We start from the raw sequence: 25,812 nt of genomic DNA on the forward strand, positions 1-25,812 counted from the left end.
AATAATCAAAACAATAATCAAAAACAACAACCGGCTGTATCAAGTATACCAAGCATCAAAATGACATATTCCCTATACAAATTGTTTTTTTTTTTCAACTGAACTTGTGGATATTTGACCTGCTATTATGACATAGCTGTTTTTGTTTTTTGATAGCTTTTGTCATTTGTAATTCATGGGAATTTTAGATGTTTAACAACATAGCGCCCCCCCCCCCCCCCAAAAAAAATGCACTCTGACTTTATCGATTGAGAAAAGAAGTGTTTTAACTGATAATGGAAATTTACGATTTTTTAGGAAACTAGCAAATTTGAATATGTTAATAATAAAATAAATAAAAGTCACAATACAAAAAGTGGTTGTATTTGTGTCCATATTCAACATGGAAAATGTTATTCTGATAGGATGAGAGGATTTTTTTCTTCTATTTACCTTAAAAGACTAGCTAGCATAATCTGATTAAGAGCAATTATAATCTGATTAAATTTAGTTACAGTATAACAAGTAACAACCAGTATTTCAAGCCCTAAACACCCATTCAGAAAGGAAAGTGAAATGGATATGTGTGTGTGTGTGTGTGTGTGTGTACGTGTGTGTGTGTGTGTGTGTGTGTGTGTGAGAGAGGGTCTATTTCATCTGTAATACCATTTGAATTATAAAAGAAGTCATATCATCCTAATTAGCAGTGCTGTTGACAGGTTGCAGTGAACAACATAACATAAGCAGGAACTGTGTGTGTGTTTGTGTATACGCGCGCGCGTGTGTGTGTGTGTGTGTGTGTGTGTGTGTGTGTGTAAAAGAAATAGCAAGACAAAAAAAGTAACTGACAGCGAGTTTGAAAATGTATGTATGTGTGCTTGTGTGTGTGTGTGTGTGTGTGTGTGTGTGTGTGTGTGTGTGTGTGTGTGTGTGTAGTACCTGTCTTTGGTGAGGATCCAGAGACGCTGAGCGAACACTCCAACTTGGCCGTTTCCCACGGATACACGCTGCTGGTGTCTGATTGGATGGCTATGTTGAAGGTGGGGCCTGCAACATCAATCGGTTCAAACAAACTTTATTCATAAAACATTTGAAACCGATTGCAAACATCAGAGAAATTCAACTGAGATGAAAAGGATTCATTTAAAACAGAAAAAATACACACACATACATAGCAAACTACTAATGCTGCATTCGTGTCAACTCAGCTTTCAGATGGTGAATACGACTAGAAAATGTTATGATTCAATAAAATAACAAGGATCCTTAAAAAAACTACAGTTTTCTGGAGCACAAACTTGAACTTTCCCAAGAATGTCATACAGCTCTTGTTTCACTCTCCCTCACTTCTCCTCTTTCAATTTCCGCATCCCATTTAATGAGAGTTTTTCTTTGTTCTGCCAATGTTTTGAACATTGGCCAAAATGCAGTTTAGTGTAATCCTCTTTCACCTTCAAACACTTGTACAAGTGGTCATTGGTTAGCCTAGCATGGTATGCTACATGTCGGTTACTAGGTTGAATGCTAAAAGAATCGCCTGGTAGCTCCTATGTTCATCTAGGCCAGTGGTTCTCAACCTTTTTCATATCAAGGACCCTAATTTAGTACACATCAGGGCCATGGACCGCCATTTGATGAGATTTTATCTCTGGCCCAAATTTGCGAATATTTTTGTTGTTGGACATACATTTTGTCCAGAATTCCATGACTATCTGTATTGTAGGTGAAATAACAGTGAAACTATGATCAAAACAGTCATTCTTCTACATTCTCCAATTGTGTTAACTTTAGGGCTGAACGATTTTGAAAAAATATCTAATTGCGATTATTTTGACTGATATTGCAATTGCGATATGATTTGCGATATTAGAGGGAATGATCATTTTTACATCATTATTCTCATTTTCATTGAAAAACGTATTAAAATGATTATGGTGTGATTTTTGCGGGGATCTGTACCAAACAAAGATGTTTTCTTGAGTCTGTAGAATATGATGTGTAGGCCAGGACATCTCTGCAGCACCACAATATTTCATTTAAAATGGTATTTTGACACACATTTCACCTTTAACAAATATTGCGCCTCCTGCGATTTGAAAATTGCAGTAGGCCATATTGCGATTTTGATAAAATTTCGATTAATTGTTCAGCCCAACTTCTTGTAAATTAAACAAACAATTCATCAGTTTGCTGGGGACCCCCTGGAATCCCCTCAAGGACCCCTTGTGGTCCCCGGACCCCACACTGGGAACCACTGATCTAGGCTTTAGCCCCCTTCCCAACCAGAAAACCAGAGAGTATAAAGCCAAAGTCCCTTTAAGAGAAGTGGGTTCACTCGGGCGCCATCTTGGTAACTCCTGGGCAGCAAGCTTGTGACTAACAAGAATCCTATCTCTTTGAATGGGAAGTTGTCTGTATCTTAGGTTCTGACAAGGGTATTATCATTTGCATTTCATATTTAGGAACATTGATGAGTGCTAGAATTTGTTCCAAAGGACACTGTTGTCACAGACTTACAGATGCTTGTACCTTGTTGCCATCCACTGCTTCACGAAACTGTAAGATTACAAGTCAAGACAAGTCTGGTTTACAGCAGTCCCATACACTTTACTGCCATGGTGTCGACTGTTAACAGTCATGTCATGCATGCAGTCCACAGTAGGGAGCTGACAGTAACATCTGGGAATATCATGTTATTAAAATATTTCAAATTATTGGCAAAGTTGTTGCCCCCCCACTTGCATCAGTTGCTGTAAATAACATAGTTCTGTGGCTGTGTGAACCTGAAAGTATGATTGGTGGATTTTCTTTGACTGACCAGTTTTGCTTACTGCATGTCATCTTTAGTGTTATGGATTTTCCCATTCAAAACTGACAGAGTGCACTGTCTCCTTCCCTGTGTAATGCATCATCATCAACCATCAAAACAAACAGCCTATAGTTGAATAAACGGTTGTCTGAGCAGCAACCCCATTTAAGGAGTTGCCACTACACTTAATGTATGTTTGCAGCTCCACATTTGCTTTTAAATTCTATTAAGTTTCACTTTATTTATTTTAACATATTCATAATCTTTAGGTGATCAGAGTTCCAAATGCAGCAGTCGCACTGGAAAGGGTAAGAACCACATTAAGGTATGGATGTCCTTATTGGATATTTAAGATCAAATTTTTAATGAAAGGACAATACCAGCAAACTAGGGCTGGGCGATAATTCAATATTATCGTTTATCGTCTTTCAGTGGAATCATATCGTGATGATAGAAGATATTTTAATATCGTGACACACATTTCTGCTGTCTGAATTGATGTTGACAAGCAAATTTGACTTAAAAACTCTCATAAAATGAGGTATGGTAGGAATATTATATAAAATATTTCTGTTTTGTTTGACATCACATTACCATTCGGTTCAATGGGATGAACATTAATTTGATTATTTAACAGGATTTTGCATACATGAACCATATCGTGATATATATTGATAGAGAAAAATCCTTATGATTATCATGATATTGATTTCAACCATATTGCCCAGCCCTACAGCAAACTGATAGAGTATAAGTCTAACCCTACTTGAAATATGATCTATTTTTCCTGCGGCCACTCTATATTTATGTTGGGATCCATCTACAAAATCACTTCAACACTGAATTATTAAATAATCAAAGTGCTGGTGGGACTTTGCATTTCCATATGCGTTCCTCATAGACAATTCCTGTACAGTCTGAAGAATCACAGCAGATCTGAAACATTGAAGTTACAGCTGGAACCTTTTGAGACTTGCCAGTTAGGGATGTGCTCTTAACACACACACACACACACACACACACACACACACACACACACACACACACACACACACGTGACTGAGTGCACAGAGCTTCCGTCCCCCTAAGGCAATTATATGGGGTTCTTGAACGTTGCTCAGCTTGAACGTTTGTGTGTGTGTGTGTGTGTGTGTGTGTGTTTGTGTATATGTGGGCGAGAGAAGGGGGGTTGCCCTGTGTGGGGTCAAGTCTTCAAAATGTTCGACTTGGATACACACACACACACAGTTGAACAAGCACACACACACACACACACACACACACACACACACACACACACAGAAAGAAAGGAAGGCAGTGGTGCAGATCTTTGCAGCTGGCTGATTGGCCAAAGGGCTTCACTTTGAAGATGTCCCAGAGAGAGAGAGAGGGAGGGGCGAGAGAGGTAGAGAGAAAGCAGGAGAGAGAGAGAGAGAGAGAGAAGCAATGCTCAGGGGCCTCCGACCTCCCTAGAGAAAGAACGATGGAGATATTCTTCCCTCTCCTCTTTTCTCCTCCCTTGCTTTCTCCTTGTATTTTCTCTCCTCCTCTTTGCTCCCTCCATCTTCGTACCTTTCTCCCTCTCCTCCTCCTCCCCTCTTCCACTTTCTCTACCCTCCTCTCTTTCTCCTGCTCGTCTTTCTCCCCTTATTCCACCACCTCCGCACTCATGGTACTTCTCCTCTTTCCTCCTAACTCATCCCATTTTCCTTCACCCAAACCCTCCTCCTCCTCCATCACCTCCCTTTCTTCCTCCTCTATTCCTGTTTTTTCTCCTGCCCTTCTTCCCCTTATTCTCATTCTCCAACCCCTCCTATTTCTCCCTTCTCCTCCTCTCTCTCCACCTTCTTGTCTATCCTCTCCCTTTCTTCCTCCTCCTATTCGTCCACCACTTCCCTTTCTTCCTCCTCCACCTCTTCATCCTCCTCTACCTCCTTCCTTGTTTCCTCCTCCTCTACCTCCTTCCTTTCTTTGTCCTCCTCCACCACCTCCCTTTCTTCCTCCTCTGCTTCCCTTTCTCCCTCCTCCTCCGCCTCCATTTCTTCTTCCTCCACCACCTCTCTTTCTTCCTCCTCCACTACCTTCCTTTCCTCTTCCACCTCCCTTTCTTCCTCCATCTTCCCCACCCCCTTTCTTTCTCCTCCACCTTTCTTCCTCTTCCACCACCTCCTTCTTCCTCCTCTGCCTCCCTTTCTTCCTCCTCCACCACTTTTCTTCCTCCTCCACCACCTACCTTTCTCCCTCCTCCTCCCTTTCTTCTTCCTCCACCATCTCCCTTTCTTCTTCCTCCATCTCCCTTTCTTCCTCCTCCACCACCTTACTTTCTTCCTCCTCCTCCACCTCCCTTTCTTCCTCCTCCTCCACCTTCCTTTCCCACCTCCCTTTCTTCCTCCTTCTCCTCCTCTACCTCCCTTTCTTTCTCCTCCACCTCTTTCTTCCTCCTCCAACACCTCCCTTTCTTCCTCCTCCTCCGCCTTCCTCCACCACCTCCCTTTCTTCCTCCTCCACCACCTCCCTTTCTTCTTCCTCTACCACCTCCCTTTCTTCCTCCTCCACATCCCTTTCTCCCTCCTCCTCTGCCTCCCTTTCTTCTTCCTCCACCACCTCCCTTTCTTCCTCCTCCGCCTCCCTTTCTTCCTCCTCCACCTCCCTTTCTTCCTGCTCCTCCACCTCCCTTTCTTTCTCCTCCACCTTTCTTCCTCCTCCACCACCTTCCTTTCCTCTTCCACCTCCCTTTCTTCCTCCTTCTCCTCCTCCACCTCCCTTTCTTCCTCCTCCTCCGCCTCCCTTTCTTCCTCCTCCACTTCCCTTTCTTCCTCCTCCTCCACTTCCTTTTCTTCCTCCTCCTCCACCTCCCTGTCTTTATCCTCCACCTCTTTCTTCCTCCTCCACCACCTTCCTTTCTTCCTCCTCCTCCACTTCCTTTTCTTCCTCCTTCTCCTCTTCCTCCTCCACTACCTCCCTTTCTTCTACCTCCAACCTCCGTTTTGTCCTCCTCCTCCACCACCTTCCTTTCTTCACCCTCCACCTTTTTTTCTCCCTCCTCCTCCCACTATATCTGCTCTCCACCACCACTCTCTCTCCCTCCTCCTCTTCCTTCTCCTCCTGTCTCCCACTTCCCAGCCAGATCAAAGAAAGTTAAGTAGGCCGATGGTGGTGGTGGGCGTCAAAGGGCTTAAGGTGTGTGTGTGTGTGTGTGTGTGTGTGTGTGTGTGTATTTGTGTGCGTATCTATATTTATGTATGTTATTTATGTGAGTTATCATTAACACTGTGTGGGTGGAGGATGTGTATATATAATGTGCCTATAAATGTGTACAGCATGTTTACAGCACACACCAAACGCTCCCTCACACACACACACACACACACACACACACACAGAAAATCTTAAATGCTTCTATAAATAGACAGTTACTCCAGGATTTCTCAGAGGTTTTCAATAATTATCGGGACTAAAATTGGCTCTGTTGAGATTTTCATGAAACTTGGGGGAATGATACATCTCATAACTGGTCTGACACAAATGGCCCAATTTTTTTCATCATTTTTTTTATCCCATCATGCTGCATTTGACTCCTTTTACGCAGTCTGGACTCCAGAAATTTCGGGAAATGAGCACGATGTCTTAAAATGCGAATAACGTGCTCCGTGCGCAAAGCGTGAGAGATACGTTTTCCCACGAGGACAGGATGAAGTGGATGAGGTACGACTAGAAACAGGAAGTAGTTTGACATTGAAATAACGCGGTGGAAAGTAAGGGTGTGGAGATTGGGGGGGTGGGGCGGACTGGTGGATGTGTTTAGGGATGGGAGGATATAAGATTTGATCTTTTATCGCGATAAAAACACTCAAGATAATTTTATCTTGGTGAATTTCTGTTATCGGGATAATCGTGAATATCCTCACATGAGCGTGAATATCCTCACGAGTGACTTGAAAAAGCTGTCTCTCACTAACGTACAGTCCTATTGATTTTAGTTATTCATTTACTGTGCATTTACAACACCTAACTAATTGAACCATGTGAATGCTTGGATATCAGGTTGCTAGGTAGATTCTTTTTATTAATTTATTATAAAAAAAATTTTTTTTTCATTGTGATTACCTGCTGGGTGTTGGCGAGAGTCTGAATCTGTCCTTGTTTGTTTTTCACTAAAAAGGATCACAGAAAAAAGATATGTGTCCTATGATGCAATAAAAATATTTGTTTCTTAACAAAATGTAAGGTCAAGTGATTCCAGTATGTTTTAGTGCCATTTTAAGAGTTTTAAGCATATTTTGATGATTATCGGGATAATATCGTGAATCGCAATTATTTTGGCTAGGATAATCGTGACATGAAATTTTCATATCGTCCCATGCCTAAATGTGTTTACCTTCAACTCCGACAACCTGGGTTCAATTCCCATCTGTGAAGTTTCATTTTCAGAGAACGTTTTTCTTCTTTAACCATGACCAAAGAATGAACCCTAAACTTAACCAGAGTTGTTTCGCTTACCTAAACTTAAACATTAGTTTTATGTGATGAACATGTGAAAATGACGTGTCCAATTTGTGGTGTTGTCGCATAATTTGTCCATGGTGGAGGAACATAGTTTCCACATAATTTGTGTCTACAATACGTAATCGTCATTTCAGAGCTCATGCTCATTTCATGAGACTGTGTTGCTTTTGCTCCAGGCTTGGCAGCAGCACCACCAATACCTTCTTTGGGGAAACCAGCTTTTATAAACTTTTTGGTCAGATGTCATTGGTCAGTGTTATTGATACAGTCTTGATAGAGTCCTGTTTGAAGGCAACTGTCTCACTTTACTGCATGTGGTGAGTTTCTCCCTCAAGTTGGGGAATTTGTACTCAAGCGAATGCCTCTTCGTCTCAATTTGTGCCACCTACAGTAAAATTGCCTCCATCTCGCTCCGTTCGCCTAGTTCCATTGACTTTCCATGCATTCACGCCAACTAATTCCAGGGTTTCTGGAATATCACGGAATTTGGTGACAAATTTGGTACAAATGGGTCACTTGTCAGGAAATGGTGGAAACCAGACTGAAAAACAACATGAACTAGAATTGCATTCGGAGAGCGCAGACCTCTGCCAAGGTTCGTGCTATTATTGCTTGTTCGTGAGTCGGATCCGGATCAAAATTTAATGGGTTCTTCCTTGGCCCATGCTACACCCTTCCACCAAGTTTCATGAAAATCGGTCCAGTAGTTTTTCCGTAATCCTGCTAACAGACAGACAAACAAACGGCACCGAAAACATAACCTCCTTGGCGGAGGAAACAAACCAGGAAGGAGGAAAATGTTTAGGTCATGGAAGTACGACAACTTAGTTCTGGAATGTCATGGAAAAATGACATGAAATTCTAAATCAGGGCCAGAGTAGGAATGTAGCAGTTGGGTCTGAATGCAGCGTTAGATGTATGTAAAGTTATATTGGTGGACGGACAGACACAAAACGCACACAAACCCACTCACCGTTCTCTTGGAACTCGATCTTGACTTTGTTGGATTCTGCGCTGGTGGCTCTGGTCCAGGTTTGGCCCGGCTGCTGTTTGGTCCAGGCGGTGATGTCGCACCAGTAGAAACCTCGGTCAGACAGCTGGACGCCCGCCAGGCGAAACCGAAACTCCGCCGGACCAGACTTGGTCAGAACCAGACTGTCTCTGTGGAGAGAGAAAACAGTGTCCGTCAAATTTCTGAATCAGCCAGTCAAATATCATGTGTGTATATTAGGAAATGCAGCACCTCTGTGTGACCGCGTGGACACTTTCTAAAACAACGGTTTTAGTGAAGACTGGTGTAAATATTGGTGTAAATATTGGTGTAACGGCGCAAACGTTTGGCTTTAGAACACTTGGATGAATAGATTATGCTGCATGAGCTGTTGAGAGCAATTTTACGGTAATTCCTTACCACTTGGTTCCTAAAATAGTCACCATTAAAGCTACTTTTTTTTTCCAAGGTCCATTTTATTATTTCTGACTAAAAAGCACTTGAATTCACGACGAGTTGTTTTTACGAGTGCAAAACTCGGAAGTACGTACTGGAAGTAAATACTGGACTTCTGGAACCACAGTGCTCCAAACAACACTTGCACTGTGTTGTTTGGAGTAATTTTTTGGTCATTTTTGCCCTTTTTGGAACTCTAAAGAATCAGCTCCCATTCACTTCAGTTGTTTTGGAAAAGGCTACTGTGGCGCTGCACTAGCTAACTTTCTGTTTTGTGGACATACAAACTTCACCGGTGTCTCAACGGACATGAGGGTGAGTAGAAGATCATTTTTGGGTGCGCTATTCCTTTAATGTCGGCTACTTCATACTATTTATGTTATATTTATCTCCAAACCAACAAGTTTGTATTTGTATTCATATTATTCCCATGATATCACATGCATTTCCTACCAATATAGTGCTTTTCAATATACGCAGCTCATTGGTGATGCCATTTGATTATAATCACCTGTTAATTTTAAGGCTGGGTATTGGCAAGGACCTCACGATATGATACGTATCACGACACATGGGTCACGATATGATTGTATCACAATACATTGCGATACGATACATATTGCGATACATTGCGATACTCTACATAATTACCTGAAAATTTAAAAATAGAGCTGAAAATACAACTTGCTGTGTACCACCTGGGTAGTCTAATATGTACATCACATTATATTGATAACTCAGCGGACAAATTGACTAGTGTTTACCATATGTTTGAAGCCGGGGTTTTCAACTACGCTATACAGGCGCAAATCTTTACAAATAAAAAGCACCACCAACTCCTCGTAATCTTCTGTGCACGAGCTGAGGTAGATGGAAGCTTGTAGGTGGTACTATCCAGTGTAGTTTGCCTTGGGTTCACAGGTTTCGGATGAGGTTGCTGTGCTATTTTCATCTGCGTGGTGTCTTGTTAAGTGAGATCGCAAGTTGGTTGTGTTTCCTGAATATTTTATTGTAGTATGACAAAGCTTGCAAACGGCATTTGTTTTATCTAAATCATTACACCCTGTTTTGTTTTTAAAACCAAAGTGCACCCAAACGTTGGCTTTGAAAGATGAAGGCACTGCTCTAATATTTTCTGCCATGCTCGCTTCTGAAATATTGCCGGAAGTGCCAGGTGCCGGGAGGCAACTAGCCTACTAGCCCTACAGCGACATCTACAGGAGCGGAGGTCGTAGGCTAATTTGATCACAGGGATTTGAGGGAAATTTAAGGACATTTTAAATCCATTTAAAACATGAATAATTTTTTTTAATGTATCGATACGAGGGGCTGGAAAATCAATACAGTATCGTGGAAAAAAATATTGCAATACTCAGCTGTATCAATTTTTTTGCACAGCCCTAGTTAATTTATTACAATCACCTGTTATATTCTTACCAAGAAGACTGTGTGGTGATAAAGAGAATACCATGAATATGTATGCATATCTGTGTATGTATGCATATGTATGTGCATATGTGTGCATGCATATGTACGTATAAGTGTGTGTGTGTGTGTGTGTGTACCTCCTGCTGGGGTCTGTAGCTCCCCCATGTTGCAGGACGTTGTCTGGGCTGAGAGTCATGATGGTTCTGACATTGCCCTCGGGGCTGTCCTGTGATTGGATGAGGACCGAGTAGCCCGCCTCCCCGAGGTTCTCACTGGCCACGGTGCAGCTCATCTCGAAGGTAGCCCCGCCCACCGAGGCTTCACGGATGCGTTTGGCCACAACACTTAGAGAAGGACCTGGAAATGACACCAGTCAATCAATCAATTGAAGTGGAAACACACCAAATAGAGAATCACTGAGTCAGTAAAGGCAGAAATTCAGTCAGCCAGTCATTCAGCGTGTGTGTGTGTGTGTGTGTGTCTGAGGGGGATTCCCATAAAGAGGCCAATAGAATAGGAAGAGATAAGCGATCAGGACTTCAACAAGTCTTTTTTATAAGTCTGATTTAAACCAGACACACACACACACACACACACACACACACACACACACACACAGGGCAAAAGGTCAATGCAGTTACATCATTGCTCAATTAGCTAAATTGAGGGCATCGAGTTCAGTGTGTGATAGACACGGAGATACAGGAAGTGAGTGTATGTTGTGTGTGTTGAGAGAGGGAGACAACAAGAGGTCTGTTGTCATGTTGAGGACTTTCCCTGTGAAGTCTGGGGCTGTCAATCATCTACACATTAGGGCTTATTCATGGAACTCAGTGGCAGGGTTAGTATGACGTTATGGCATTATATGAAAGCTATCACATTCTGAAAAATTATTAGAATTGGCTTTAGGCTGCAGTGTAGGGACAAACAACAGTCAAGAGGAAAAAGTGACAGAGTGACAGAGAGAGGAAGAGAGAGAGTGTACAAATTTCTTCCGAGTGTATGGGGTGAAACACAAAATTTGGTAAATGGTTTCAACAATTCAACAAACCAAATTCTGCATTCAAAAACGAGGGGTAAGACGGGGCTACATTATCTGTCCAACCCTTTTCAACATCTACCTATAAAACCAAATAAAATTAATAGTCCAGCCAAACTGCCTTGAAGATATAAAGTACTGGATGTCGCAAAATTTTCTACAACAGGCAGAAAAAGTAGGCAGACAGACAGATATCAGAGTTGTGCTGTTGGTGATGCTATGGATTTTCTTTTCGGGATTCACAACCTAATAAATCACTCAATTTTATCCATCAAGCAGAAGAAAAACAGAGAAGACAACTACTGAAGCGATCACAGATGGGACAGATAAGTGAAAGCAGACTATAGGAGGAGAGGAAATCCATACGTTTGGGCTCCCATTGTACAGTTAGCTGTGAGCTCTGGTACTCGGCGGTCTTCACCATGTCCCCCTGCCTGCTAACACTCCATGCGGACACACTGCATACATACAGTCCCATGTCCACCTCCTAGAGACAAAGAAACAGGGAGTCGAATGAATTATTATGTTCCTATATGTTGGCATGATTGCAATTTTCAGTTTGGACTCGAACAATATGTTTTTTTCAAGGCTGACACTTATATTCAATGTGTTTAAATGTGACCAAAAATGTTCCATTAGAACCTGTTCAATTTAAGGGCTTCTCATAGACAGCCAGTGTAGTATTGATCAATTCTACAATAAATATCTAATCAAACAAATTGCATTATATCCATCATATCAGAGGTGGAAAACACTGATTGGACCTTATCCCATTTTTTCATAAATGGTGAATAACAGCCTCGTATATTGGCAACCCAAAATATATTGGTCTAACCCTGAAAACTAAACCACAGTCAGTAATACAATACAATGTATAGTAATACAACACAACACAAACCCCCCTTTCCCTCAGTTATTATGTACAACGCTTTATTTCTGTTTTGCTACCTGTGTTCGGAGGAATCGCAGTTTGAAGGTGTTGGGCTGGACTCTGGTCAGTGACATCACGCCGCTCTCCAGCCTATCAGAATACATCGCTCCGGGCAATAGATTGCCCTGGCCGTCCAGTGAGCCAATGGTATGCGAGGTCTGGGGGTCATCCCCTATACCTGCAGGTGAAATGACAGAGAATGAATTCAACAAGAATGAGTTGTTGAAGGAAGTAAGTAGGTAAGTAAGTAAGTAAGTAAGTAAGTAAGTAAGTAAGTAAGTAAGCAAGCAAGCAAGTAAGCAGGTAATTAAGTAAGTAACTTGGTAAGTAAGTAGGTAAGTAAGTGGGTAATTAAGTAGGTAAGTAACAAGGTAAGTACAGTAGGTAGGTAAGTAAGTAAGTGGGTAAGTAGGTAAGTAAGCAAGTAAGTAAGTAAGTAGGTAAGTAAGCAAGTAAGTAGGCAAGTAAGTAGGTAAGTAAGTAGGTAAGTAGGTAAGTATGCAAGTATGCAAGCAAGCAAGCAAGCTAGTAGGTAACAAGTTAAGAAAGTAGGGACGTAAGCAAGTAAGTATGTAAGTAAGCAAGCAAGCAACAAGGTAAGTAAGTAGGTAGGTAAGTAAACAAGCAAGTGAATAGGTAAGTAAGCAAGTAAGTAAGTAATTAAGTAAGTAAGCAAGCAAGTAGGTAAGTAACGAGGTAAGTAAGTAGGTAGGTAATTAAGTAAGTGGATAAGTAGGTAAGTAAGCAAGTAAGTAGGTAAGTAAGCAAGCAAGTAAGCAGGTAAGTAAGTAAGCAAGTAAGTCGGTAAGTAACGAGGTAAGTAAGTAGGTAGGTAATTAAGTAAGTGGATAAGTAGGTAAGTAAGCAAGTAAGCAAGCAAGCAAGCAAGCAAGCAACAAGGTAAGTAAGTAGGTAGGTAAGTAAGCAAGTAAATAGGCAAGTAAGTAGGTATGTAACAAGGTAAGTAAGTAGTTAAGTAAAAAAAAAAACATTTATGTTAAAGAATTAATGCCTTTGAATTCATTCTCTGAGGGATATTATCTGGAGGACACTGATTCTTTGTGTTGTTAAAACACTGCTCCGTAAAATGGCTAAAATGAGAAAAATAGTTTGGCCTCAATTAAGGCCCACCAAGGGATATTGTTGGGAAAATGTATTTTTCAAGTCAGCGAGTTGTTTTGTGTACTCTGTACAGTGTACTATGTAGGACAAGAAATTACAACTACATATCTAATGAACTGCAGCATGCAGCAAAGGGCGAAATGTCCCTTTACAGTAGTTACAATCTACAGTTTTCAATGGATTCCAATAAGAACTGAATTTACAAATTTCCTGAAACATTACTTTATCTTTTAGAGAAGTGGTATTTTTGTATTATTATCATGATTAGTGCTGAACGATTGATTAATCGATTAGTCAATTGACAGACAATTAATCAATTTGATTAATCAATCGATTCATCGTGTTAGTAATTTATCTGAAACAGCATCTAAACCATGGGACACAAAAACTGAAACCCATGATAACAAGAATAATAATAATAATAATAAAGATAATAACAATAATAATAATAATACTACATTTATTAAACAAATGTACCAGGTAGTGTGGTGTGCTCCCAGGCCACGCCCAGCCGCCCCCCCTGGGGGAGATGGGTAATGTTGGTCACATGGCACGCCAGCTCCGTGGGCTCAGCCGTCATCTGGGGGTTTAGGACGGGGTCAAGGGTCAACGAGAAGCTCGGCTCTGCGGGAGAGAGAGTGGGAGAGTTTGAAATGAAGGATTCAAATCAAATGTCTATCTTTTCCAAAAGAAATTGGTTGGCGATCAAGAAGTAGCACTGCTGCCTTCAGTCTGGACGGGATTTAAAAACTAATAGCTCAAGTGTAATAATTGCATAATTACAATGACCCTACTGAACTTGGAGAAATGAATCCCATCCCAATGGGGCTTCAGTTTCATCGGACACTGCCAGGTTTTGTCACTTAATGACCAACATCCCTGGAAGAGCGTAATGTGAATCCTGTTTTAGCGGGTTGGCCCTTTAAATAGAGCTGAATGGAGCTGCCAGACTCCAGAAATAGACCAGAAATAACACCGTTAAATGTGTGAGGTGAGGTGTGTATCCAGCGTTAATCGTGTGTGTGTGTGTGTAGGCGTAGGTGTGTGTACGTCTGTGTATGTGTGTGTAGGTGTTTATGCGTGTGTGTGTGTAGGTGGTGAGGCAGGTCTTCTCAGTCAGACATCCAGATTGGACCTTTACGCTTCACTGAACAGGAAACACACACACACACACACACAGACTTCCACCTGCCTAACAGTGAGATATCCCACACACACACACTCTGACATGTATGTATATACACAACTAGTCACCGACACACACAGAAATGCGTTGGCATATCAATACACAGCACTCACCAAAACACACCTACACCAGGAAATACTATATCATAGTGTATGTGTGCGTGTGTGTGGCGGGGGGGGGCTGAATCATGTCATTTGGACGTCACACTGTCTGAGTCATGCACTGTCACCATCTGCTGCGAAACCCACACACACACACACACACACTTTGATCAGTGAGAATATGTCTCGCTTCCTCTGGCGACTCAAACTTCCCTGCCAATTAGCCATGTGCCTCTCTCTCCCTCTCTCTCTCTTTCTCTCTTTCTCCCCCTCTCTCTCTCTCTCTCTCTCTCTCACGTTGAAATGTTGCCTTATTTAGCAGAGCAACGCAAATACACAATCACCCGACTCAGATGCGATTACCACGTACTGTATATAGGGTTCGACCAATAGCGGTTCCTGAAGGCCGATACTGAGGGTTTTGGATTGAAGCTGCTCTTGGGCCGAAATTTGGTGCGGAAATTGAAAATTCTGTGAAAAAAATCTGTCCGCAAAATTTTAAGTATTTAGCGTTTCCTCCAGAATGTTCTTCTTGCCAAGGTGGAAAAGCCTTTGAAACAGCATTTAGACCATCATGGAACACTAAAATTCCATTGAAACCCAAGATAACAATAATAATAATAATCATGATAAGTATTGTTCTTATTATGTATTAATAAGTAGTATAAGTATTTAGACAAATATGAGTATGCTGATATGTCTGTCTGGCACTACTGTGAACCAAATCTGTAAAAGACCTGGTCCACAATAACTAAAGCTTCGCTATTGATCCACGAACAATCGCTCAACAAAAGGCAATGAACGAATGAAATGACTCAAGTTTCTTTTCTTTGCTCTCCCTCCTTTTCTTTCAGATCGCCCTGCACTTACACGCTCTATCCACCCTTCCCCTCCTCTCCTGATCTGAAATCTACGACCAGCCCTATTTTATATCCCGGCGTTCCTTCTTTCTGTTTCTATTCTACTTGGTTCTTTTTCGTTCTGCCTCTCCGTCCTCCTGTCTCCGCAATCCAAGGGCGTTCGAGTCAGACTTGAGTCCAAGTCACGTGACTCCAGTTCCCGACTCTTATTCCATCACATCGATTGCGAGAATCGATTCTACAGATAAAGGGAATTAGAGTCGACTCCTGTTGTTTCATTTAAACAAATTTGTAATGAATTCACTCATCGATTGGACAGTTACTACAAATCGTGTCGAGCTAACCAGACTTTATAGAACATTTGTACCGACTTTTGTACCATTTTGTGATAATGTAATAAATTACTTTTGTTCGACAACTTAAATGTTTTTGTGTTGATTTTCATTTGGTTGATGTTGCCCCAACTGTTGCTGTAAAAGAAGTTCATACCTCAAAGTATGATTGGCGGATTTTCTTTATGATTTACACACAAAGGTGCGTCAATCGGCCACTTTCCCCTCTGACACGTCTTACGTTGTCAGAGCCGCTGTCTTTAGCGTTACCGATTTTCTCATTCAAAAGTTAGAGATAGAGTGCGATATAATACTGTCTCTGGAAGAAGCTTTCTGATTCTGGGTGTCAGTGAATATGAAAAATCAACGTCGGCGATGTCGTTGACCGTTTGGGTTTGAGTTTGACGCGTGGCCTTTATCGCTCATCCTGACATTTTCCACCCTAGTGTTAAGCAAAGCAGAAACTGTACAAAAAAAAAAAAAAAAAAAAACGCTTTAAAAAGAAAGAAAAGGCTCTATTAGTCTGTGGCTTGAGGAAGCAGCGGGAGGAAAAAATAGGTCATTGTCAATAACACAACAAACTGCTTTCATCTGCATCGCACTCGCTGCATTTATTCATTTCAGCATTGAGACGCCTGTTTTCCCGTTTTTACCACGAGGCATGAGAGCGGTGTGTGTATCAGTTTTACCTTTTTTAATTTGGCCTTTTGGATAACATTGTCTGTAACACCTATCCAGGGATGTAATGAGGGCTTACCTACCTTTTTATTTCAAGCTATAGGGTTTATCCACCATTTCCAGCCTTACATAAACAATTTACAACATAAATGTATACTATACATCATAGGAAGTGGAATTAAACTGATGGAAGTTACACTGTATGAGGACAGGGTCTTTTAAGGAGAATAATCATAAATTAATGTAATTCAGTTGTAAGTAGGCCTGATTTGAATAAAATTGAGGGTGGCATGAATAAGCTTAATTAGGAGGAAAGTGATTTTTAATTTCTGTGAACATTTTTGCCATGCGTGAGTGATGCTTTTTGACAGTGTGTGTGGATAGAGTGAGAGTCCTTTGACTCACTGTCTGTCCTTTCAAAATAAGGGCAACATATCCTATTTATGATTTTTCTGTGCCTACCATTAGCCAGCTCAATGGTTCCATTTTGATGTTTGGTGGTGTATTTAACTACACACGGACATGTTTGGTGTCAGTCCCTCAGAATCAAAGAGCGAGGGCTTCTTTCTACTTTACACCAACGTTCAACAACCATACAGGGAGAAATCCATGGTAGAAGTGGCAGAGAGACCAATTTCTCCACCCACAGTAGCTTCAATGGACCAGAATGCAATGCAGCCACAAGACATGCTGAGTTCTGAGTAAGGGGCTGGACTATTGGACCTACATATACTGAATGGAATAGTCCATTCAAAGTAGGGCTGAACGATTTTGAAAAAATATCAAATTGCGATAATCTTGACTGATATTGCAATTGCGATATGATTTGCGATATTAGAGGGAATGATATTTCTTACATCATTATTCTCATTTTCATTGAAAAACGTATTAAAATGATCATGGTGTGATTTTTGCGGGGGTCTGTACCAAACAAAGATGTTTTCTGAAGTCTGTAGAATATGATGTGTAGGCCAGGACATCTCTGCAGCACGACAATATTTCATTTAAAATGCTATTTTGACACACATTTCACCTTTAACAAATATTGCGCCTCCTGCGATTTGAAAATTGCAGTAGGCCATATTGCGATCTCGAGAAAATTTCAATTAATTGTTCAGCCCTAATTCAAAGCCCATGAAGAATCCACCTCAACAAATAAAGAACCCTTCTTGAATGCATAATAAGAGGAACCCTCGGAAGCAAAACTTATCAATCACTTCCCAATCCTAGCTTATCCAGAATGCAGAAGAAGAAAAATTTCACCATAACTTGATTTCTAATGAAATTTTCTTTATTTGTTTTCAATCTTTTACTGTTTTTGATTACTCTGTAAAAGCACTTTGGACTGCATTTGTATGAAAATGTGTAATACAAATAAACTTCACCTCAATTGTAAGGGTGGAAAAGCCAAAAACTGAACACACTGAAACCCACGATGATGATAATATGACAACTACCCACTACTATGTAACCAATCAAACTGCATCGTATCCATCATGTCAGAAGTTAGCTCCTATCCTTTTAAACAGTACCATCATTGCTTTTAATTTTGCGTTATCGATCGTTTTCCATCTTTTCCTCTTTTTTTTTTTCCCTGAAGAAAAAGTTCCTCCATAACAGAAGGGCGGAACTTCAGCACTGACCACAATTTTCTCAGGGGAAGAGAAGACGACTGACATGTGCATACACACATGCACAAACACATACACAGGTAAACCTAACCTTAACAGTAAATCTTTTCTCCATAGGGACTTACAAAAAGGTCCTCTGAGGTAAAACAAGGAAAGCTGACTACAGCCACACACACACACACACACACACACACACACACTGAACTTTGCTCCTCATAAAAGAGGAAGTTCAGGCTTCAGCTATTGTGTTTCTATGGGAGGTAATAAGGCGTGACACCAGACACTGGCTGGAACGTGTTTGGTGTGTGTGTATGTGTATTCTGCTTCATTTCCACTGCAGATTGGCGGCATGCCATCACAATAACATCTGTTGCCAACGGGCAGAACAGTGGGAATTGAACCTCTAACCCTGGCAGTGTTAGTGCCTTGCTCTACCTGTCGACCTACACAGGGAATCGAACCCCCAACCACGGCAGTGTTAGTTAGTTCCAGGACTGGAGCGATGTGATGTTCTGCCAAAACAACCAAAGGCATCCGAGAGGCTCTGGTTTCACTGGAGTGTGCAGTGTGTGTGTGTGTGTCTGTGTGTGTGTGTGTGTACAGTGTGTGTGCGTGTGTGATAGGAAAAGCAGATATGAAACAGAGATTCCAGCCGTTCCCTCATTCTGTCAACACGCTCTCTCTCTCTCTCTCAGGACTGGGTGGAAGTACAGGTCAGCCCATTGACTACAGATGGACTTTTCCAGATCTGCTTCTTACAGATCCAACCATATGTAATGAGATGTGTGTGTGTAATCAGATTCTAGTAATCCGTTACTCCCCATCACTGCCGGTGACCTCATGTAACCCCAACTAAGAACAAACGGTATGAGGCAAAGTATCAACTTAAAGGTGAGAATGTTATCAACAGATCGACAGCATCACATCCTTAGTTTCTCATTTTTGGACTTGAAAATGGTCAAATTTAAAGATAGCGTGCACTGGCACAAAACACCAGCTATCAGCAGCTTCAATACAAAAATATTGGCATCAGTTTTCAAAAACCAAAACCAGCTGAACCCTAGTTTTTTGGACTGAATATGGTCTAGGAATTGGCAAAACAGCAAAAACAACAGCCACAACAACGATTAATCGATTACTCGATTAGTTAAACAACTATTAAATTAATCGGCAACTATTTTGATAATTGATTAATCGGTTTGAGTAATTTTTTAAGAAAAATAAGTCAAAATTCTCTGATTCCAGCTTCTTAAATGTGAATATTTTCTGGTTTCTTTCCTCCTCTATGACAGTAAACTGAATATCTTTGGGTTGTGGACAAAACAAGACATTTGAGGACGTCATCTTGGGCTTTGGGAAACACTGATCCACATTTTTCACCATTTTCTGACATTTTATAGACCGAACAACTAATCGATTAATCGAGAAAATAATCGACAGATTAATCGACAATGAAAATAATCGATAGTTGCAGCCCTTAAATGGAGCAAAGAACCTTATCTATACAATGTTAAAGGATACACATTATATCTGTTATGGTAAAGCATCTATTGTGTTTTGAAAAAATTTTTTGAAAAAAAGTTTTGGCTCCATTGACAACAATTCCAGCTGACACAACAACACGCACACAGGCGAAGTGAAGCCAAGGGTGAGAGGAATTACACCCTCTGTGTGTGTGTGTGTGTGTGTGTGTGTGTGTGTGCGTGCTCTCCCGCCGTGGGGAGTCCCTAAACAAGTTCTCTGACTCTTTTGTGCTTCCTGGTAGGCTGCGCCCGTAGCAAAGCATCGTGGGAAGAGAGGGCACCCTCAAGGCCACACATCAATAGAATAAGAACTGACTGGTTGAACACACACACACTCTTTATACTGAATAAAGTCATTTAGAAACTCTGTCTCTCATGCTGCGTGTGTGTGTACATGCATGTGTGCACGTGTGTGTGTGTGTGTGTGTGTGTGTGTCGGCAGGCACAGTGTGAAGGAATGTATAGCCCCAGGCCAAAATGTAGGAGTTCCACCAGTGAGCAGAGCTACATACATTCATTATGTGTGTGTGTGTGTGTGTGTGTGTGTGTGTGTGTGTGTGTGTGTGTGTGTGGAGGGGGGACACACACAAACACAAAACGTGTTTGAAGTGTGTGTGTGTGTGTGTGTGTCTCTGGAGAGCCTACAACAGACCTAGTTTCACTCTCTTACACACTGGAACCATGCCCAGCAGACATGTACATACATACACACTTGCAGGCATGCAGATGCCATGTGTGCACCATCACTCCCATGTATTCACAATCACACACACACACTCACTCAGACATACATGAAACATGAATCTAAAACTCTACACATAAAGACACACACACACACACACACACACGCACATCAGCTACAGAAGATTGCCAAAATATCACACAACCTCCTTGATATTTCAACTGTAGTGCCATGCTAACTCGCTGGTGTGTGTTTTCATGCGTGTGTGTGTGTGTGTGTGTGTGTCCAGACAGCCTGCTTGGTATTTGTAAATGTAACATGGATCCTCAAGGCTTCCAGAACCTTCTATGTATCTAGAAGAGATGGCTGTTATTTTAACTAAAGGCTCCTATTGACATTACAGTATGCAGGCTTCAAGACAATATCAGATGTCAACTACAGTAAAAAATAAAACAAAAAAAACAAAAAACGGAAGATTGTTGACATGAGGTTTCATAATTGAAGGATTTAATTTCAAAATGCTATAAATCCATTTTAGATTTAACTCAGTTGTGCCTTGACCTGGATTTATATACTCTTGACACCTTAAGTATATTTTTTCCATTGTTTTGTATGGCAACAATCTATTTTGAGGGGGAAAAATGTTACCTGATATAAATTACTCAATGTCCTAAAAGTTTAATCTTCAACTATTTAACTCCTAAAGCTGCACTATGCAACTTTTTGACATTAAAATCAATAAAATATATGCTGTATTATCAGATTGCGTCTTCTGTATCGCTGTGTGTTCATGCCTAAATCCCCTGTTTACCTTCAAATCAACTTTTCAATGATGTTGGGACGTTTTGGGGCGTAATTCATTTGTTGTGGGTTTCTCATGTGGGCGTGGCCAACAGAACAGAGCAGGGAGGTCACAGCAACAACAACAATGAAAGAAACCAGTAAGAACAGCAAACAGTGAAGTTAAACGTTCAAAAACACTTTACAGATGCTGGTTACTGCGGTTAGATATATGGGGCCGATATTTGCCTCTTATTAAACATCAGATATTGGCCAGCCAGTGTCGTCCCCCTCCATGGTAGCCATGGTAACAGTAGCCATGGCAACAGTCCCCAATCCTGCATCGATCCTGCATTGCTACTGAGAAGGTTTTCAACTGGGACTCATGTTTTAAAAGAACTTTAACTTAACTAAGTTGGCAACCCATTTTTATCATCCTGTGACCCACATTTGGGTCTCAATCCAGTGCTTGACAAACACTGTAGATGAGACTTCTTTCTACAGTAAAGCAGGGACGGACTTAGTGATTTGGGGGCCCTAGGCAAAGGCAAGCATGGGGCCCCCTGAATCCATTCCCCTTTTTAATCCATCCTCTCTATACACTACTTTCAAGTTGGGCTGACCAAAGTATGCATGCAAGGACACGTTGTTTTTGTTTTTGGTAGCTTGGCTTATTTTATTTTTTTTACTTTTCTCTCAGCTACTGATTTGACTTTGAAGAAAATAGGGCTGGGACAAGATATGGACAAGATTAAGATCACAGTAACCATAAAAAAATATTTCCATAATGACATCTGCTAACAAACCCATGTTAAATTATCAAACTAATATTCATCATATTGAACTGCATGCTAATGTAAATACAATAAAACTCTCGATATCACCGTTTCATCACAATGTGATTCTACTGAGACAATAAACAATAAAATTGAATTATTGCCAAGCAAGCACGCAGTAAAAACTGCTCAAAACATGCTCAGAATTTATGGCTTGATGAAATATTAGTTGAATATCCACTAAATATTGATGTTTCGCAAGCATAAAAGCTTCCAAAATGCTTTGTTCTGATTTGCTTTTGATGGCAGTATTCTGTGGCATCCATCCATTCCAAAATATCATGGAAGGGATAATGCACTTTGAGGTGTTTATTAAATTAATTTCACAGACAACACTGTGGCCAAGAACCAGTAAAGCAAAACAGAGTCCATGAAAATCATTTATAGTCTTTCATCCTGCAAATACCATGGCTTACTGAAAAAAAAAAAAAAGACTAATCATTCCTAATTCCCTAAAGTAAAATGTTACTTGCACTTCATGATAAACTTTTAGCAAGCCAAAACATTTCCTGGGCATTCCCAGAAGGAATAAATATAGTACTGTAGCTGAACTGAAAGCAATTATGTAACAAGTATTTATTTATTCATTAAAGCCCGTTCCATTCATTAAGATTTGGGACTTGGAGTTTGTTTTAAATCCAAGTGTTCAGGCGTGACAGCAGCTGGCTTTCTGGTCGGTTTTCTGAACGATTCCTTCCATTCATCTTTCTCCACTCAGTTCCTCTCTTTCAAACCAGCACAGTGCGCCCAACGTGGGGCTCGAACCCACGACCCTGAGATTAAGAGTCTCATGCTCTACCGACTGAGCTAGCCGGGCTATCTTTTCACATATAGTTCTTTTTAAAGGAACCAAACTTGGTCCATTTTAAGTGAACCAAAAATTGAACCACCTGCATAAGGGCGTTTTCACACCTGCGCTTTTAGTCCGGTTAAATCGGACTCTGGTTTGTTTTCCCCCTTGGTGTGATTTGTTTGGGCAGGTGTGAACACAGTAATCGCACTCGGGTGCGGACCAAAACAACCGCACTGAGACCCTTTAGAGGAGGTGGTCTCGGTTCGGTCCCTAACGAACTCTGGAGCGGTTAGGGTTAGGGCGTTTTCACACCTATAGTTCGTTTGCTCTGGTCCGAATCAGTTGATGAGTTTGTAAACTTGTAGCGTTTCCCCCTTGGTTCGGTTTCTTTTCACACGGAGAAAAATCCAAGCGAACCAAAATGCATCACTACAAACCAGGTGAGAACGTTCACTCCGCTTATTGGTCAGATGTGTCTAGGGCGGGAGCAGGAAAGTAAATACAGGAAGAAGGTCCTGTGTTCTGGACTAGTGCACATTGCTACGCAACATGGAGCAACGGCAGAGTTGGCATTTGCTCATAACTGTTGTAATTTTCTGGGCAATATACCAGGCAAGACTGTACCTGCTACCTGGCTACAGGAGCCGTTTAGCTCAAACTTGCGGAGTAAACTGAGTACACCTGGTAGTTGGGTCGGATCGAGGTCGGATCACGTTCCCACCACAAACAAACCGCTCCAGAGTTCGTTTGGGACCGGACCGAGACCACCTCTTCTAAAGGGTCTCGGTGCGGTTGTTTTGGTCCGCACCCGAGTGCGATTACTGTGTTCACACCTGACCAAACTAATCGCACCAAGGGGGAAAACGAACCAGAGTCCGATTTAACCGGACTAAAAGCGCAGGTGTGAAAACGCCCTTAGATGAGACCGAATCTCATTAAATGGGGGTCCGTGGCCCTAATGTGGACTAAATTAATCCCCGATATGAAAAAGGTTGAGAATCACTGCCTTAGAACACTGAGCCACCAGGACGCCCCCCAGGATAATTCAATTTGATGATTGATTGAATGATTCTGCATCTCCTGCACAAGGACATCAGTTGTTTCCTCTTGGGAGAAGCTTTTGTGGCAGGTCTACCACCCCTACTCATAATGGATTCCTTCTACACAACCCTCTTTCAAACGGTGACATAGTGGTGCCATGCGCCTCAAAATGATCAAAAATCAGCTGCCGTGCAGTTTGCCATTGATTCACAAAAGTAGAGCCCAGAGAGAGAAAGACAGAGAAATAGAGTCAGAGAGCGAGAGACAGAAATAGAGACAGACAGATAGAGAGACAGAGAGAGAGAGAGAGAGAGAGAGAGAGAGAGAGACCACCCACCATGACTGTGACAGTTATTGATTGCTGTGTCAAGTGTGTTTGACACCACTGCTCTTTAGAGGCAGGATCAGAATAACACACACACACTCTTAACAGCAGACCCAGAGTTAGCAGAGCGCAGGACAGGCATGACTAATCAATCGTCCTCGCAGCGGGAGCCGACAGGCCGACTAGAGGATTACAGAGTTTCCCCTTGAGACTACAGATTCGTCTGTGGCGGCCGAGCACCAGTACATTTCCCGACCTCATGAAATAATATGTTAAGAGGACATGCATTCCTTTACATTCACATTTTACACAAACGTATCTGAAATTTTAAGTCTTTACAACAGCATATCCTTAGCATCCTTAGTACTTTACTTTTTTTATTTAACTCTCAGACAATGGCAGATTTAGTGACCACACTATACGATGCTATCTTTAAATTTCACCATGCTCATGCCAAAAAAATGACAAGTACTCAATGTTCCCCCCAGAATTGTATTCTTGTCAGGGTGGAAAAACCTCTGAAACAGCATCTAGACCAGCGGTTCTCAACGTGGGGTCCGGGGACCACCAGGGGTCCTTGAGGGGGTTTCAGGGGGTCCACAGAAAATTGATAAATTGTTAAACTTCACCATTATTTCATTTACAAGAAGTTAACACAATTAGACAATGTAGAGGAATGACTGTTTTGATCATAGCTTTACTGTTATCTCTCTACCTACAATACAGATAGTCTTGGAATTCTGGACAAAATCATATCTAACAATAAAAAATATTCTCAGATTTGGGTCCGAGAGACAAAATCTCATCAAATGGGGGTCCGTGGCCCTGATGTGGACTAAATTAGGGGTCCTGGATATGAAAAAGGTTGAGAAACACTGATCTTGACTATGGGACACTAAATCTTCATTGAAACCCAGTAATCTCCATTGAAACCCCAAGAATCTGATCTGTTCAATCTCATGTGATATGTTGCATCGTGTGGAATCTGGTCAAAATATCACATTATAGAATCAACTCAAGTTAAAGGATAAGGCTGGTGTTTTTTTATGCATTGCTTACAGTCAACAAATCCTATGAAAATAACTAAATCAGCAATGAATCAGCATATTTCATCATCATGATGCACCGGGCCGGCCGACTTTTTCCTCAAAGAACTTAATAAGCCAACTGTAAACACGTTTTCCATCTCGGGAAAGAAGTTCCGTAGCACCAAAAATAGTCCCCGTCGTAATGAAGAATTCATTCCCATTTGAATTTGATTTGGTATTAACTAAAACAGTCTGACTTTTCGTGGTAAGTAACAATTAGCGATTTTTAAAATGTAAACTATGTCTTTGTGAGCTGTATTTCAAGGTTTTTAGCTTACAATTGGAGCCAATGACTTCCGGGTTGACGGCTAAAAACGGTATGTGGGAAGTCAGAAAGTAACGGGAGTAGAGCAAACGCATTGTTGATTTTGTCATTTTCATAGGATTTGTTGACGGTAAGCAATGCATTAAAAAACACCGGCCTTATCCTTTAAGGTCTTCCCTTAGAAAACCAGTGTAGTATTGATCAATACTACATTAAATATGTAATCAATTAAACTGCATCATATCAGTCATATCAGAAGTGAACGACACTGACCAACCGATATCTGATTTTTAACAACAAGGCCAATATGGAGTCAAAATCTCAGCTAAGCAATTTAGCAGTCTAACCCTACTGTCCACTGACCATTCATTTAGCAGTTAAAAACATAGTGTTCATTGTATTCAATTGTACACATCATGGCTAAGAGCTC

At 41.2% G+C, this 25,812-nt stretch overlaps 1 protein-coding gene and 1 non-coding gene across 2 annotated transcripts in view; both read right to left on the minus strand.

Annotated features, from left to right (window-relative positions):
- ptgfrnb (prostaglandin F2 receptor inhibitor b) overlaps positions 1–25,812 on the minus strand; it is an 80,113-nt gene that overhangs the window by 23,052 nt on the left and 31,249 nt on the right. The window contains exons 6-11 of the mRNA XM_071515114.1: positions 13,739–13,885; positions 12,157–12,317; positions 11,575–11,695; positions 10,307–10,526; positions 8,268–8,455; positions 919–1,026 (exon numbers count right to left, since the gene is read on the minus strand). Of these exons, the coding sequence (XP_071371215.1) occupies positions 919–1,026; positions 8,268–8,455; positions 10,307–10,526; positions 11,575–11,695; positions 12,157–12,317; positions 13,739–13,885 (945 nt within the window). The remainder of the gene's footprint in view (positions 1–918; positions 1,027–8,267; positions 8,456–10,306; positions 10,527–11,574; positions 11,696–12,156; positions 12,318–13,738; positions 13,886–25,812) is intronic.
- On the minus strand, positions 22,615–22,687 carry trnak-cuu (transfer RNA lysine (anticodon CUU)). The gene has a single exon. It is a non-coding gene; the product is annotated as a tRNA-Lys (tRNA).

This window comes from Centroberyx affinis, unplaced genomic scaffold (genome assembly GCF_046629955.1).
Source record: "Centroberyx affinis isolate AG114_WGS23_722 - 3 ecotype Tasmania unplaced genomic scaffold, CSIRO-AGI_Caff_v1 ptg000309l_1, whole genome shotgun sequence".
Taxonomy (NCBI): Eukaryota; Metazoa; Chordata; class Actinopteri; order Beryciformes; family Berycidae; genus Centroberyx; species Centroberyx affinis.